General features: G+C 42.1%; 1 protein-coding gene across 4 annotated transcripts in view; it reads right to left on the reverse strand.

Annotated features, from left to right (window-relative positions):
- Positions 1 to 13,824, reverse strand: part of HLCS (holocarboxylase synthetase) — a 210,370-nt gene that overhangs the window by 149,045 nt on the left and 47,501 nt on the right. For all 4 annotated transcript variants that reach the window (XM_045540654.1, XM_045540652.1, XM_045540653.1 and 1 more), the window contains exon 5: positions 10,625 to 10,807. In XM_045540654.1, coding sequence (XP_045396610.1) covers positions 10,625 to 10,807 — 183 coding nt within the window. The remainder of the gene's footprint in view (positions 1 to 10,624; positions 10,808 to 13,824) is intronic.

Consider the following 13,824-nt stretch of genomic DNA (forward strand, 5'->3'; position numbering starts at 1 on the left):
CGTTTCGCTACAGATAAATAGAAAAAGGATCAGAGGCTGACAGTTGGCTTCAAAGGCAGAAAGGGTAAGAAGTGGAAGCCTTAAGCTTCAAGCCAGCTTCTTCGTAAGGTGCACCGTGTCCCCAGCCATGAGAGAACAATCTGGAAACAATCTGCTGAGCAGCTGCTCTCATCAACAAACTGTTTATTGTAAGAAAGTGGCTGGGTCAAAGGCTAAACATCAACTCGAACCGAAAGCATACGGAGCAAAATCAATATCGTCTCTGCTGAAGGAGCCCAGGACTTAGCAGGCAGAAGAGAGGGCGAGAAATGCATGTTTGGTTCTGAAAGAGCAAGAGTCAGAACAAAACCCCTGTATTTCAATGCACAGGGTTGTTCTGCATGTTATTACAACTGGCTGTTTGCTGAATGGCCTTATAACAGGGGCTAAAATATATGGCATTCAAAAGGAACATAAAAAAACTTTCCAGATCAACTTCCCCCAAAAAGTTACAATCAGTTGCTTCTTTCTCAATTTTTTTTTTTTTTTTTTTTTTTTACGATGGGACCAATATGCTTATCCACGATGCAAGGATAACACAGCCCATCTTTAAATATGTCATCTAGTTGGAAACCGAAAGGCTGATTGGAATGAGATTATACAAAGGAATTGTTTTATTTTAGGTGTGTCTGTGGTATTGTGATTATGTTTTTAAACAGAGCTCTTATTTTTTAGAGACACGTACTAAAATATTCACAGATGAGACATTCAATACGGTATCTGGGATTTGCTTCAAAATACAGGCAGCGAAGTGGGTAGGAACAGATGAAATAAGATTGGCTATAAACGGGTAACTGTTAAGGGGAGTGATGGGTACACAGGTGTCCACTGCATTATTCTATTTACTTTTGTATACTGGAAATTTTCTATGAAATATTTTCTTCTACTTGGGTGCATAGGCCAACAGTTACTTTCAAGGAAGAAAAAACGTTTTCTTAAATATAAGTATTAACCTGCCAACACGAATTCATTAACTCCCCCTGAGTACATGTATATACCATGGTATCGCTAGGTGTACAACACGGCGTTTTCTAGCAACGTCTGAGACACAGCTGTTATATTCTGGGTCACCCACTAGAGAATTAGAAAGAGCTGCTCAGTGTGTTCCCGCTGTGCTCATGGTCCCCAAGCCAGAATCTGATGCAGGAAAAGGTACAGTAAGAGAAGATTCTACAGATTAATGCCTTATGGAACATGAGAACATATGTGAGCTGGTAAGAAAGCCCAACTGTCATAAAAAATTGGGAACCGGGTGTTTAAACAGACAATTTAGCACAAAAACTTGAAAATGCAACTTCTTCCTAAACAGTCAGATTAATTCCAGAATGAGTCTGAAATAAATAAAATAAAGCAGATAGCAAAACTTTCTTTCATTGTCCTGAAATGAACTGTGAAGACTTATCAATGATTTCAATTTGTTTCAGTATAAAGGTGAAGATGGTAGTAATCACAAGTTCTTAGAAAAGAATGCAAATTAAAGGAACTGCTTAAAAAGTTAACTTTTTATTTTTATTTTTTTACTCTAATTGCTTTGCCAAGAGCAGCATAAATCCTGTGCAGTCCTGGAAGGGATGAAAAAGGTCATCTTACCTACTTCCCTCCCGACAGCACAGAGAAGGATTTGGTAATGAGAATTTGGTGACAATGCTTTAAAGAGCCATCTTCTTTAACATACTCCTAAATTTAGCCAATCTGAGATTGCACTCCTAACCCCAACATCACAAAAGGAGGAGAATCTTCACAATTACAAACCTTGACCTTTAAAGCATTTTACGAACTAAAAAGCTGCAGAAAGACTTAAATCATCAAGTGTACTAAGGTTACCTATGGAAAGTAATAATCTAGAGAAATAATCTAGGCAACTTCAGGCAGAAAGAGTCTGGATACACCCCAAAACCTCCCCCAAAATTAACCATCATTTTAAAATGTATGAAACCACTGTTTGATGTTTCTTTTAAAAGGTATATTTCCTTATTTACAGAGATTAAAAGCAGGAAGGGGGATTAGTGGTGCCATCATTCAATTACTCTTCAATAACTGCTGCCTGTAGGATTCGTTTTTGCTCAAAGAAAATAACTTGCCAACTGTTTTTCTAGGTATAGAAAAGCAAACCTTGACATGTTTTCTTAGAAGAATATTCACTTTTGAAATTTTAATTCTTTAAACTTTTGGATGCAGGAGGCAAGTTGGTTTACACTGAAAAGATTTACAGATGGGTGCTCAGACTGGTGGTCTGTGATATTGACATATGGTCTGATGACCGTATATTCAGCATGTTCAGGACCGAGCGCTCCTGCTGACGGGTGACAGGCAGTGTCTTCCCACCTTCACCCACTGGGAATGTGAATTTCCGTATCGGAAGTGCAGTAGCACAGTGCTAACACAATCCTTCTGTTCACCCAAAGCCCCTGTCTCCCTGCACTGGGACATCCACGCAACAGACACACGAGAGACAAGAACACCTACACAACAAAATCATGTTGTAAACCTCAATGCATCAAAGGGAAAGTATATTTCCTTTTTACCAGAAATCTCCAGATACGCTAACCTAAAATCTTCTCTCATCCTCAGGGGTAAATGCAAAAATGACTGCTCCACAAAGGCAGATTCTGTTTTAGCAATCTTAGGTTTCCTTGCAGTTTTAGTTAAAGCAAACATATGACTTTAAATAAATACGTGTGTGTGTATACACTCCCATAGATAAATAAATATATATATTCGTATGGTTGAAATAGAAAAAACTCAATACTACTAAAAAGTATCAATTAAAACAAATATTCTAAGACTCTAAGTTATTTTAATTTAAAATCACGTTCCTCAATTCATGAAATGGGCTGTGACCGCTAGAATTTTTTAATAACAGATAATATCTCCAATAATCAATAAGAACTGAAATTACAGTCTTTAACTCCAACATTTCTTTTTCAAATTTTATTTATTAAAAATAAATATATACAAGTAAAAGTAAAAATTATATACATTTACGTATACAATATGATGTTTTGGTATATGTATACATCATGGAATGGAACCTCCAATATTTCTTCCACTGATTATATTGTTAAACCAAAGCCTGAAAACATTTTAAGAAAGAAAAATAGCAACCACACAAGCAGAGGGATAATGCAGGATTGTACTAGAAACACAGTAGCTGGAGGACTACATGTGGCCAAACTCCGCACAACACCTGGAGAGACGCATTCACACACAGGCAACCGTGGGGAGCCAAAACAACAACGAAACTAAGAAATCAAGAAGATTTCTAAGAAAAAAATGAGCCTTTTTTTCTTATCTCCTGAATCAGGTGTCCAATAGACAGACAGACTGACCTTAGCTGAGTTTTCCTGCATTCACGAGGAAGCCAGAGAAATCTGCCTTGTCCGCCCAGCACCGCTGAGCTCTGGCACAGGGAACAGCGCTCCCCTAGCACCCCAAATTGTCTCTACCCTTACTGCTCAGCCGGGGGGAAATGGAGGATTAAACACCACTCAGGTCCACAAATTGCCTTTTAATTTGGAAACCCCTGAAACACTATAAACATTTTTCCAAGACAGCACAATTCTCAGAGCAACATTCTCAAATTATTAGCACGCATGGAAACAAAATGAACTCCCCAACTATAACTCACATCCCAAGAACTGAAGTAGAACATTTATCAAATGGCATTCGGGTCTCAGACCCCAACATTCCTGAGCTGACACCACAAGCTCCGAAGTCCAGCAGCGCCACGCTCAACGGCTTCCCCGTCACCACAGGGCACCCCACCACCGCGCCCACCGCAAATCCCCGTCCTAGCTCCTGTACCTGATCGCGGGACCCCTTTGATCCTGCCCGGTACCAGTGTGGGCTTATTCCCTAGGATGTACTTTTTGGACCTGGGAGACAAAAATCTGCTCTTGAGAATGTTCCACGACTTCCTAGAGACGGCTTCCATTGACTTCCCAGGAGGTAACGCCATAATCCATGCCCGCTCACACATGGCAGCTATTAGGAGCCGGGGTAGGAGACAAAAAGCATTTGGTCTTGGAGAGTTTTTAATTCCAAAAGGGCCTGTTTCCCATCCACAAATTTGTGACTGCATAAATGGTGGATATAAATAGTCTAAGGAAATAAAACCACCCTTCCGAGACAGGGTGCCATCCCAAGAGGGGAACCGCCAGGCCACATGTTCCCTCGTCACCCCTTCCCTGGATCAGACGGCAAAAGCCACAACACGGAGAAAACCAAAACTGTAACAAGACTAGCTAAAAGTGGAAAACAACAAAAGTTGTGTTTGTCTGCATTTCCCACAAGTGCATTCTCCATTTCTACCTTGATTTTAACCCTGAAGTGTAAGATTCACTCCGCAGGAGCTGCTTTGAAACCTGCCTGTGGGAACAAGATCGGAATAAAAAAGACAGGACGTAGAGTAGCTGAAAAGCCTTCTCCTCACAAACATAAAATTTTTAAAAGGGAGCTAAGGAAAACACCCCAAGTATTATTTCTTTTGCATTTCAATGTCAAAACTCATCATGTCACCTTTTGCCATGGGTATTATGTTTGATAACAGGAAGTCAGTCAAAATGAACAAAAAAGTTCTACTTTGGGTAAAGGGCGAAGGAAGAAAGAAAGGAGAGAAAGAGGTATATGAAAGACCCTTAAAAACATTCATAGCTATAAAAGCTTTTAAATGTTTGCTTTAATCTGCCAGCTGCTCCGTAGCTGGTGCCGTATTGTAAAATAGCCGCCGCCACAAGACCACGGCAGCCACATGTCAAAAGCTATTCAGGGCGCACCTGGAATTCTGACTTTCTCTCCAATTTGGATCTCTAAAAAATTATTTTTTAACTGTATTTTAGAGTCATGCTAGAAGTTTCTATCTACACAAACATGCAAGAATCAGAACTAGGATTAAAGGTAGGAGAGGGGGAGGATTCCATGTCAAATACTATGCTAAAAAATGGCAAGCGAACTTGTTGTTTTTTTTAAGTGGAGAATTCTAATTACCTCGTTAGAAAAATACATGAGCCTCTTCACTGCTCTATAACCCAGTTTCCTCTCCCAAGAGGCAAAGACTCCCCTCCCCTGCCTTGCCCTACAGACAGGGCTGCTGGGAGATCGAAGGAGATCGTGACACACGTAAAAGGGCTCGGTTAATTATAACGCATACCGCGAGGATGAGAAAGTATCTCTCGTTTTCCAGAAACTTTCCCAACAAGGGCTTAAGCTTTGTAGGCACGCAAATGTTTGCTACATGATCAGTCAGAGAAGGAGGAGTGAGAACCATGCGGTATGACTTAGTCTAAGTTTCTTCAAAAAGCCACCGACATCAAAAAAGTAATTCCCATTTCACTATGTATACGTCTATCAAATCATCACATTGTACACCTTAAATACAGTCAATAAAAAGTAAATGTAACAAAGAAGTGATTCCCTGGGTAGAAGGGACTCTACTTGGGAGTTTTTTTGTTTTTGACACATTTACAAATATCAAAACTATCCTTACCAACAATACCTGTTTTTGAGAGAGGGGAAAAAAAAGTTTCACAGTAAAAATTTGGGGTTGAACCAAAATGAAATGTTATAACTAGTTTTTCTTTTTAAGCATACAGTATCCATTCCACAACTTCCACACTACTCAAAATCACATACACACACACACACCGCACCATGGTGATTTTGCCCAGTTACTTCAATAACAAACTCTGTTGTCACTTCTTGTTACAGTTACATCTTGATCCCAGGGGTAAAGTAACTGGACACAGGACTCCTGCCAGAAGTCCAGCCGGCTTCTATTTCTCAGCTCACTGACATACTATTAGCTACCAGCCATGCTGCACACCCAATAGGATCCCAAACTTTTTTATTTTAGAAAAAAATCTCGTGTTCCCCGGATCCCGAGAGGGACACCTCAGGCTAAGGGAACACTGAAAAATGGCCCCAGCAGCCCAGAGCAATGGTGCCAGCTTTGGGGGTGGGGTGGGGGGCATGTCCCACCTTCTTCTCCCCTCTCTGGCCTAACTGGGGGGACCCAAAGGGACCCATTGGGCAGGGGACTCTGCAGTGGAGGGGGAACTGGCTCTGTCCCCATGCACAGGTTCGGGGTCCCAGCTGGCCCAAATCCAGCAGCTGCCCCTCCCAGCGAGAACCCCGGGAGGCCTCACAGCACACCCTCTTCCTGTCTGCCACTTCCCTGGCAGAGATAAAAATGGAAATGGAACCCAAGGAAATAGAAACAAGACAGCTAGTTTCCTAATTGGGAAAGAATTGTGTTTCTACTGTAAAATTAAATTTTATAGAAAATAAAATCTATTAAAATGCTTCTATAAAATATGAAAGAATTGTATTTTTTCTGGTGTTCTGCAAGGGAAAGAATTGCATTTTTTTTCTACAAAATCAGTGTGTCTCACACATTAGCTCATGTCCCCCCCACAGTAAAGGTATGTTGCTAACTTCCTGCCACCCACCAATGGCGGAAGATGGACGTGGTGGCCCCCAGTAATCTTGCCTCACCGCACCCTGCCGTCAGCAAGTGGCCCATCCACCTACAGCTCATCAGCACCTGAGGAAAGGAAGCGTGTAGAGGTCACATGCGTGTGGTCTTTGAGAAACAGTTCAAAGGCTTCTGCCAAGAAACTGGAGCATCCAAGCAGGGATGGGGCGCCCGAATTATGAATTAACACCAGCAGTACCTTCCACCCGCCAGGGCAAAGGGAGAGCTGCAGCCCCCACGCACCCACACGCTAAGGAGGGCTCACAGTTAAACCTAAGACACAGCTGCAACAAGCCACTTACCACAGTCAAGTGGTTTACTATCAAAGCAAAACCTTTTTAAATAATTAATATAGGTGTCCAATATTAACCAAAATATCAATAGCTATACGAGATTTCCTGCCTTTTAACACTCAATTTTAACCACTTATAAGATGCTGTCAACGTCTAATGACTTTTTTAAATTTGTTTTTTATTTTTGAATAACTGGTTTGGCTCATTATTAAATTAATATATGTCCATTATAGAAAATGTGGGAAATACAGTTTAAAGAGATTATGAAAACCACCCACCAGAAACATGCCCTACATATACTAGATTTCTTTCCAGTCTTGTTTCTACTGACGTAGGCATGTGGCATACATGCGTTCGTGTGTTTCATGGTTTAATTTATCATAATTTTGCTGAGGCCTGAATTTCAATCCTGCCGCTGGGAGCGTGGATTCAATGCAGAGACCTTGATCAGAAGGGAAGCTGCCCGGCTCAGCCGCCCAGAGCCTGCGCCTCAGCAGAGCCCCGCTTCTTCTTGTCACACACAGTGACAATCATGGAGTCGTACCAGACTGAATTTTCAGTGGGAACCACTTGCTACCATGGTGTTTCATATCGACGAAGGTCCCAGAACACAACCCTAGCAAATGCCAAGGGTCAGCTAGACCTCAGGTGAATGTTTTTTTGACTCGGATCACGGTGCTGTTCTTTTCCATTCATATCACAGCAATATAGAAGCACATAGGTGCTTCATAAATCTTCTGTGCTATTCGCCATAAAGAGCAAGTGTCAAGGCACAGAACTGCGTAAACACAGCTGGTATGCAGTAAAACTATTTAGATAACTGCTGTATTTATTTTGTTCTTTCATATCCCATGCTATAGTAGTACCTAGGACACAGTAAATGTTGAATGAAAGACGAATATTATTAACTGGGAGATTGAAATAATTTCTAAAGACCCCCCCCCCAAAAAAAGTGCTACCAGTATAATGGAAAACTACAAAATTACACTATGTGAAATGGATATATAGAGAAAAAATGAAATCTCTAAAGAACCACTTCATAGTTCTTGGGTTCTGTGTGCCAGGCAGTCTAGCTCAGCAGCGACACCTTGTGGAGAGAGATCGTTGATTCCCAGCAACAGAGTATCTGACACAGGGAGCAGAAAGCAGGCCCCACACCTAACCCACAAGGCAGGCGATGAGTGAACGGATGGGCAGCGTCTAACAGATGGCTGGGGGCCAAGAGCCTCTCCACACAACTTAATTCCATGAGGATCAATGAGATCTATTAAGTAGGGCTGCGGGAAAGAAAACCAAGTAGAAAGTACAAACCCAATTCTATTCCCGATCTCCATGGTCCATATCTATAAATATTGAGCCATCAGGACAAGATCAAGAGGAATTGTCCAGCTGCCTCCAGAAAGACCATCTCAGTTGGTAAGAATCTATCTTCAAATTCATGTGAATGATAATCCTTTAAGAACTTATATTCCAGGAAAACATAAAACCCTGAATAATGACATTTCCTTCTGCAGCAGATACAAGGTCTTCTAAGCAGAGTTAGTGAACATTAAGAAATGAGGATATGTACAGTCATCATACACAAACTCATTCGGTTCCTTGGGCTCCTAAAGTAAAACAATTTAGTCTGAAATGAACAATAAAGAGGAAAAAAAAGTAATCCACAGCATAGATATCCAAGAAGATCAATAAGACCAAATGGGGGACCCAAAATAGGAAATGAACATTTCTGAAAATGATTGTTTTCCAAAGTTATTGTGTATTATAATAAGGGGCTTGGTGGGGAGTGTACAGAACAAATCCTTGTTTTAATCATGTCCAAGCATTTCATTCCCATGGTTTGTGAATGAAGGAATCAATACTCCCCCAATCAATCAACAGGTGAAAATGTATCACCCCCCATCCCAACTGCCCCGGGCAGTTCAAAGAACTGGAAGGACAAAGATGTGAAACATCTGTTTTGTGTTTTAATATAAGCAGACTTGTATGCAAAGGCTCTACTTAGGTATTTCAGGTTATGCCCATCCTAAAGGATACACCAGAAAAGACTAGAGTTCCAAACTTTTGCTCACAGGAGAACAACCACTCTTTCCTATTCATTGCTGTACAAGAGTCCAGAGGTCCAAGTCCCAAGACCATCGTGGTCAGACTCGGGAAAGCACTGGCAGGGAGCACTGCCAAGGGCAAGTCCAGGCTCTCCCGCTCCCTGACCTCTCGGGCCGGGAGCCCTGGAGCAGGCAGACACTCGCTCACATGTCCAGCCTCAGCCCTCCACGCTCAGGAAACAAGGACAGAGAAAGTCCAGGAAAGTGACAGTCCCGGTCCCCTAGAGACTAGTCACCCTTACCCACATGGCCCTGCCCTGTTCCTCCAAGGTAGGTTGTCCATAAGGCTGGAAACTCTGAGGACCAGCTTTATTTTGGTATCTTTTTATAAGTCACAAGACAGAGGTGATGCTTTTCTTCCTATTAACTGAACACATAAAAACAGAGAAAAATGACGTGAAGCTTTGAGTTCCTAAGACAAAAGTGCAAAAAAAAGTCTTGGCATTAATTCCCAAGAGCATTCATCAAAAACAGTGCAAACTGGCTAAAAACTGTGATGAAAATGCAATAAAAAATGTTTCTTACATTAAAAAAATCATCCATTGCTATATTGATTTTTTAAATTAAAAACGTTACCTGTCATCTTTTTAGACAAGGTACCAGGCATTTGTTAGGCACATTATACACATCTTACTCATTCAGCCTCCCAAAAACCAAATAATAATAATTGCACTATCACTTAAGTATTATAATTTATACAGAACTTTCACATATATTATTTCATCTAGTCTTCAAACAATCCTGTAAGGTATCCCAATTGTAAAAATGCTCTCATATTTTATATCCGTCTTCTCCAAGTGAGCACATCACACCCAGATAGCTCACAGCTCTGCTCTGAAAACTAAGTTTGCCACAGGACGGAGTATAACCCAAAGAGAATGCCTCCTCTTTTAAAAATGTTGGGGTCAGGGGTGTACTTTGTTCTTTTCAAAGTAAAGCAGGGAAGTTGGGTGTTTGAAGTCACCTGCACTACCAGGTATTCACTGAAACTGCATGGTTACATCATTAAACTCACAAATTTGCCGGTCCAGAGCAGACAACAGAAATACACCCACAAAATAATTTGTCACAATGAATAGGAAATTGACAGCATGGCAAAGTAAAGCGGTTATTAGCAAGAACACACACCTGGAGACTCTGGCCACCTGCCCAAAACTAGGCAACCACCACAGGCAGCAAACCCAGACCCAAGGCCAAAAGAATCTCCGACTACGTCCAACTCCGTGGCATTTTCCTTTTAGACACAACTCAGATAGGAACTGAAACCGAGAGCCCTTTTGCCACAAGATGGCAGACATCAGCACAAATCAAAGTGAAGTTGTGATTTTCCCATCCAAAGATATGCTGAAAAATGACCCAAAGCAAAACAAATGGTTTTAATCCCAAATGAACAAATTATGATTTTCAAATCTACTCTTGACAGCTCAAACAGGGCATCCTCCTCCACCCAAAGTGGCAAGAGCCACAACCCACAGACGCAAATCGTCTTCTCTCCCTGCCTTACGCAAACTCCCCCGAAATGAATGATACTGGCACATCTTTAAGACGGTTTCCAAATCCAAAGTCAAAATAGAAATAGAAGATCAAAACAGAAATCAAAATCAAAATCAAAACCAATGGAAATAGAACAATTAAGGGAAAGGGTCGCTGTCGTGGAGAAGGGACACACTGGGGACACGCTCAGGCACTCTTTCCCGCTGAGCCCGCAAACTCACCTCCGTGGCAGCCAGCAAGTAAAGAGGTGTTAAGGCAGGAACTTGTTTCATATCACAGCTTAGGCCAAGGGTTGTGAGAATCTCTTTAAGGACTTCATATCTTCTAATATTGCTCGACTTAAGCAAGTTAAAATCTTCTTGAGTTTGCACTATGGCAGAGCTGGGAGGTAGTTCTAAGTGCACCTGAGGGAAAAGATACCACTTTGTAAATCAGAGGCACGTCCAGACACTAAGAAAGTTTCTTTTCTCTGAAAGCTTGAACATGAATTCTTCTAATTACCAACAGCGTGTAAACTCTGAGCCTGAATACCTGGAAAGTAATGGTGAGCAAGAAAAGGTTCCAAAGAGCTTATTCAAATAGTGGCTGTTGGGCCAAGTAAGAGGTCATGGTGGAAATAACCCCAGATAGTTAGCAAACTCCTTCCAGGTGATCTGTATCACTAATCAGTCGTATGAGCTTGGCCAAGTTACTTTACTTGGTTATAGGACCAAATATTTAGAAATACAATTGTGCTGAGAACCCAGCTGCTCCCAAACTCAGGGAGGCACCGGGCCAGGCTGGAAGCTCCCATCCTACCTATTAGTCATAATGGAAAACAACACTTGCAGGAAGAGTAGCCACATTCATCATTTTAAGGGTGTTCGTAGGAATTAAAATACATCAGGTCCTTAAATAACATCATTTTGTTCACTATTGTTTTGTTATAAAGTTGATCAGGACAAAAAAAATCAATTCCTGGCCAGGGCCGCTGTCTATGTGAGTTTACTCCGGGTACTCCCACATCCCGAAGCTGTGCACGTTAACTGGCGTGTCCACATGGTCCCCGTTGTAGTGTGGGTGTGTGTCCCTCGACAGGACAGCATCCTGGCCAGGACTGGTGCCTGCCTGGATGGGCTCCAGCCACCTCAGACCCTGAACTGGAATAAGTAAGTAAATAATTACCTTGTTTTTATTAATCTTTCTTAAATGTACATATAGCTCACATTTATTTCAATGTTTAATATTAGAGGTGTTTTGGTCTTTATTTAGAAGTTTGGTGATGTTTCTGTGACCAGATACATGCTGTAGGAATTTACTCATGTTTACATCAATTAGTGCCTGATAAAACTGGTTCTGCTATATGCCGTTTCCATTAAGGTCACAGTTTCCAAGAAGCTATCGATGACATGAAGTGAGGACTCACTGTGGATGGATTGAGATTTCACAGACAGAGAAAAGCCTTCCCCCCCTCCTCCTCTTCCTCCTCCTCTTCCTGTTGAATTCTAAGATTTGAAATTTCATGTATTCACTTCAGGCTTTCTTCTCTAGTTAAAATTAAAATATCTCCACCTGTCAACAGTCTGTGTCTTGGTATGAAGGAACTTACTGGAACCTCCAGCTCGCCTGAGATCAGATTTTAACTGGGCATTAGAGCCTGGAAGTTGCCAGCACACTGAGTACCCAGAAGAGCAAACTGAGCTCATCTGCTTTACTTTGCTTTGGTTTTACGGATTGTATGCAAAGAATCCGGCCTGATGTTCTAAGAGCTGATGAAAATAAAAAGCACGGTGTGAGCCCTCAGGCAACTTAAGATCTCTCAATTCCCACCCAAGCCTTAACCAAACCCAATATACTGTCCAAGTATGTTTCCCAGAATAGTCCCAATGTTAAAAGTTGAGGCCAACCTGAAAAGGTCTGCAAAACCCTGGTCAACACGGTCCCCAAACTACAGCTGGTCAGCTGCGGGCAGCTGTGCACCCACAACTGAGTGTGCCGGTCAGGGGGCAGCAGGCAGGCCTGCCCTCTAAACTGCCCTGGAGAGGGGACAAGGCAGACAAGAGAAACCCTCTAAGGAATCCGTATGCTTCCCAGTGTGTCTCTACCCCACAGGTGTGCCTCTGTTCTGCCACGGTCAAAGCCAGCACTGGTGTGGAGCAGCAGCACAGCAGGGGCCTATTTAATTCACGTGAGCACGTGGCTATCCCAGAGATTAACCTTTACAGGTGGCAGGAATAAAATGAGCCAGCTTCTGTTCCCACTCAAGCCCAGGGGAGAAGGGGAGGCGCGTGATCGAACGCACACAGACTCACCTGAGGGGGTGAATACGCAGGCTATCCACAAAGCAAAGCGGTAAATGTGCTGCACTCATTTTCATGTGAGAAAGATGCAGGGAGGAAAACTAAGGATCATGCTACAAACAGGCCTCCGAGTTCAGGAGACAGGGAAAAAGACTGCTGTTGAAACTGTGAGGGCTGCCTTTGCTTACTGTCTCAGGATTTAGGTGCTTCTACAATGTTAACTGGAAAAGAGGCCAACTCTGGTTCTACACCCTCAATTAATACAAAGAAAACGGCACACACCAGAGTGTGTGCGTGGTAGATTTGTACTCCTGGTCCTCCATGGTATCCGACAAGGGTCTCATCCTCTTATAATGTTATAATGTTGTTACCATAGTGACAGGCCTATTTCTGTAACTTGGCTTCTTCTAAAAATAAGGCTTTTTGACTAGACCAAAAGCCAAAGCTAAAAAAGACCTCCAGCCACAGACGGGAGAAAGGGGGTGCTACTGGCATCTAGTGGGTGGAGACCAGAGATGCAGCCCAACATCCTAAGATGCACATGACCACACCTCACCAGAAGGAATTATGTGGCCCAAAATGCTGATACTGCCATGGTCGAGAAACTCTGCTACAGAAGCAGACCCACTTCTGCCACGTGCTAAGCTAAATAAGAAAACAACATCTCTTAAAATGCATTTTAGAGACTTTATTTGGACAACTTCATGCCAAACTCCTGGTCCAGCTGATAGTCAAATATCAGCATCAACCCACAGCATTAAATTTTCCCTGCAAACTTGATCAGCACTACAAGCACACAAACATTTTCTCTTTTTCCTATTATGAATGACAAAGGCATCAAAGCTGCGGCTTACTTGGCTGGGAACACCACCGCCTAGCGTGCAGCTGTGTTTTGCCCTTGAAGTACTTCACCGCCTCTTATTGGGTTACATCATTACTAGATTTATTACAAAGATGACGACTATGAAATTGAACAGGGAAAGAGGAAACTAACCAGCCTGTGATAATATTTATTTTTTGATCTCGGAGAGTTATCCGAGAGACACAGGCATGTGGAGAAAACAGTGACCCTGTCACACACAACTCTGGAAGTCATTTAAAATCAAAAATGACATTCTAATCCTCTGAATCTGATTTGTGAA

This window comes from Lemur catta, chromosome 1, assembly GCF_020740605.2.
Source record: "Lemur catta isolate mLemCat1 chromosome 1, mLemCat1.pri, whole genome shotgun sequence".
NCBI lineage: Eukaryota > Metazoa > Chordata > Mammalia > Primates > Lemuridae > Lemur > Lemur catta.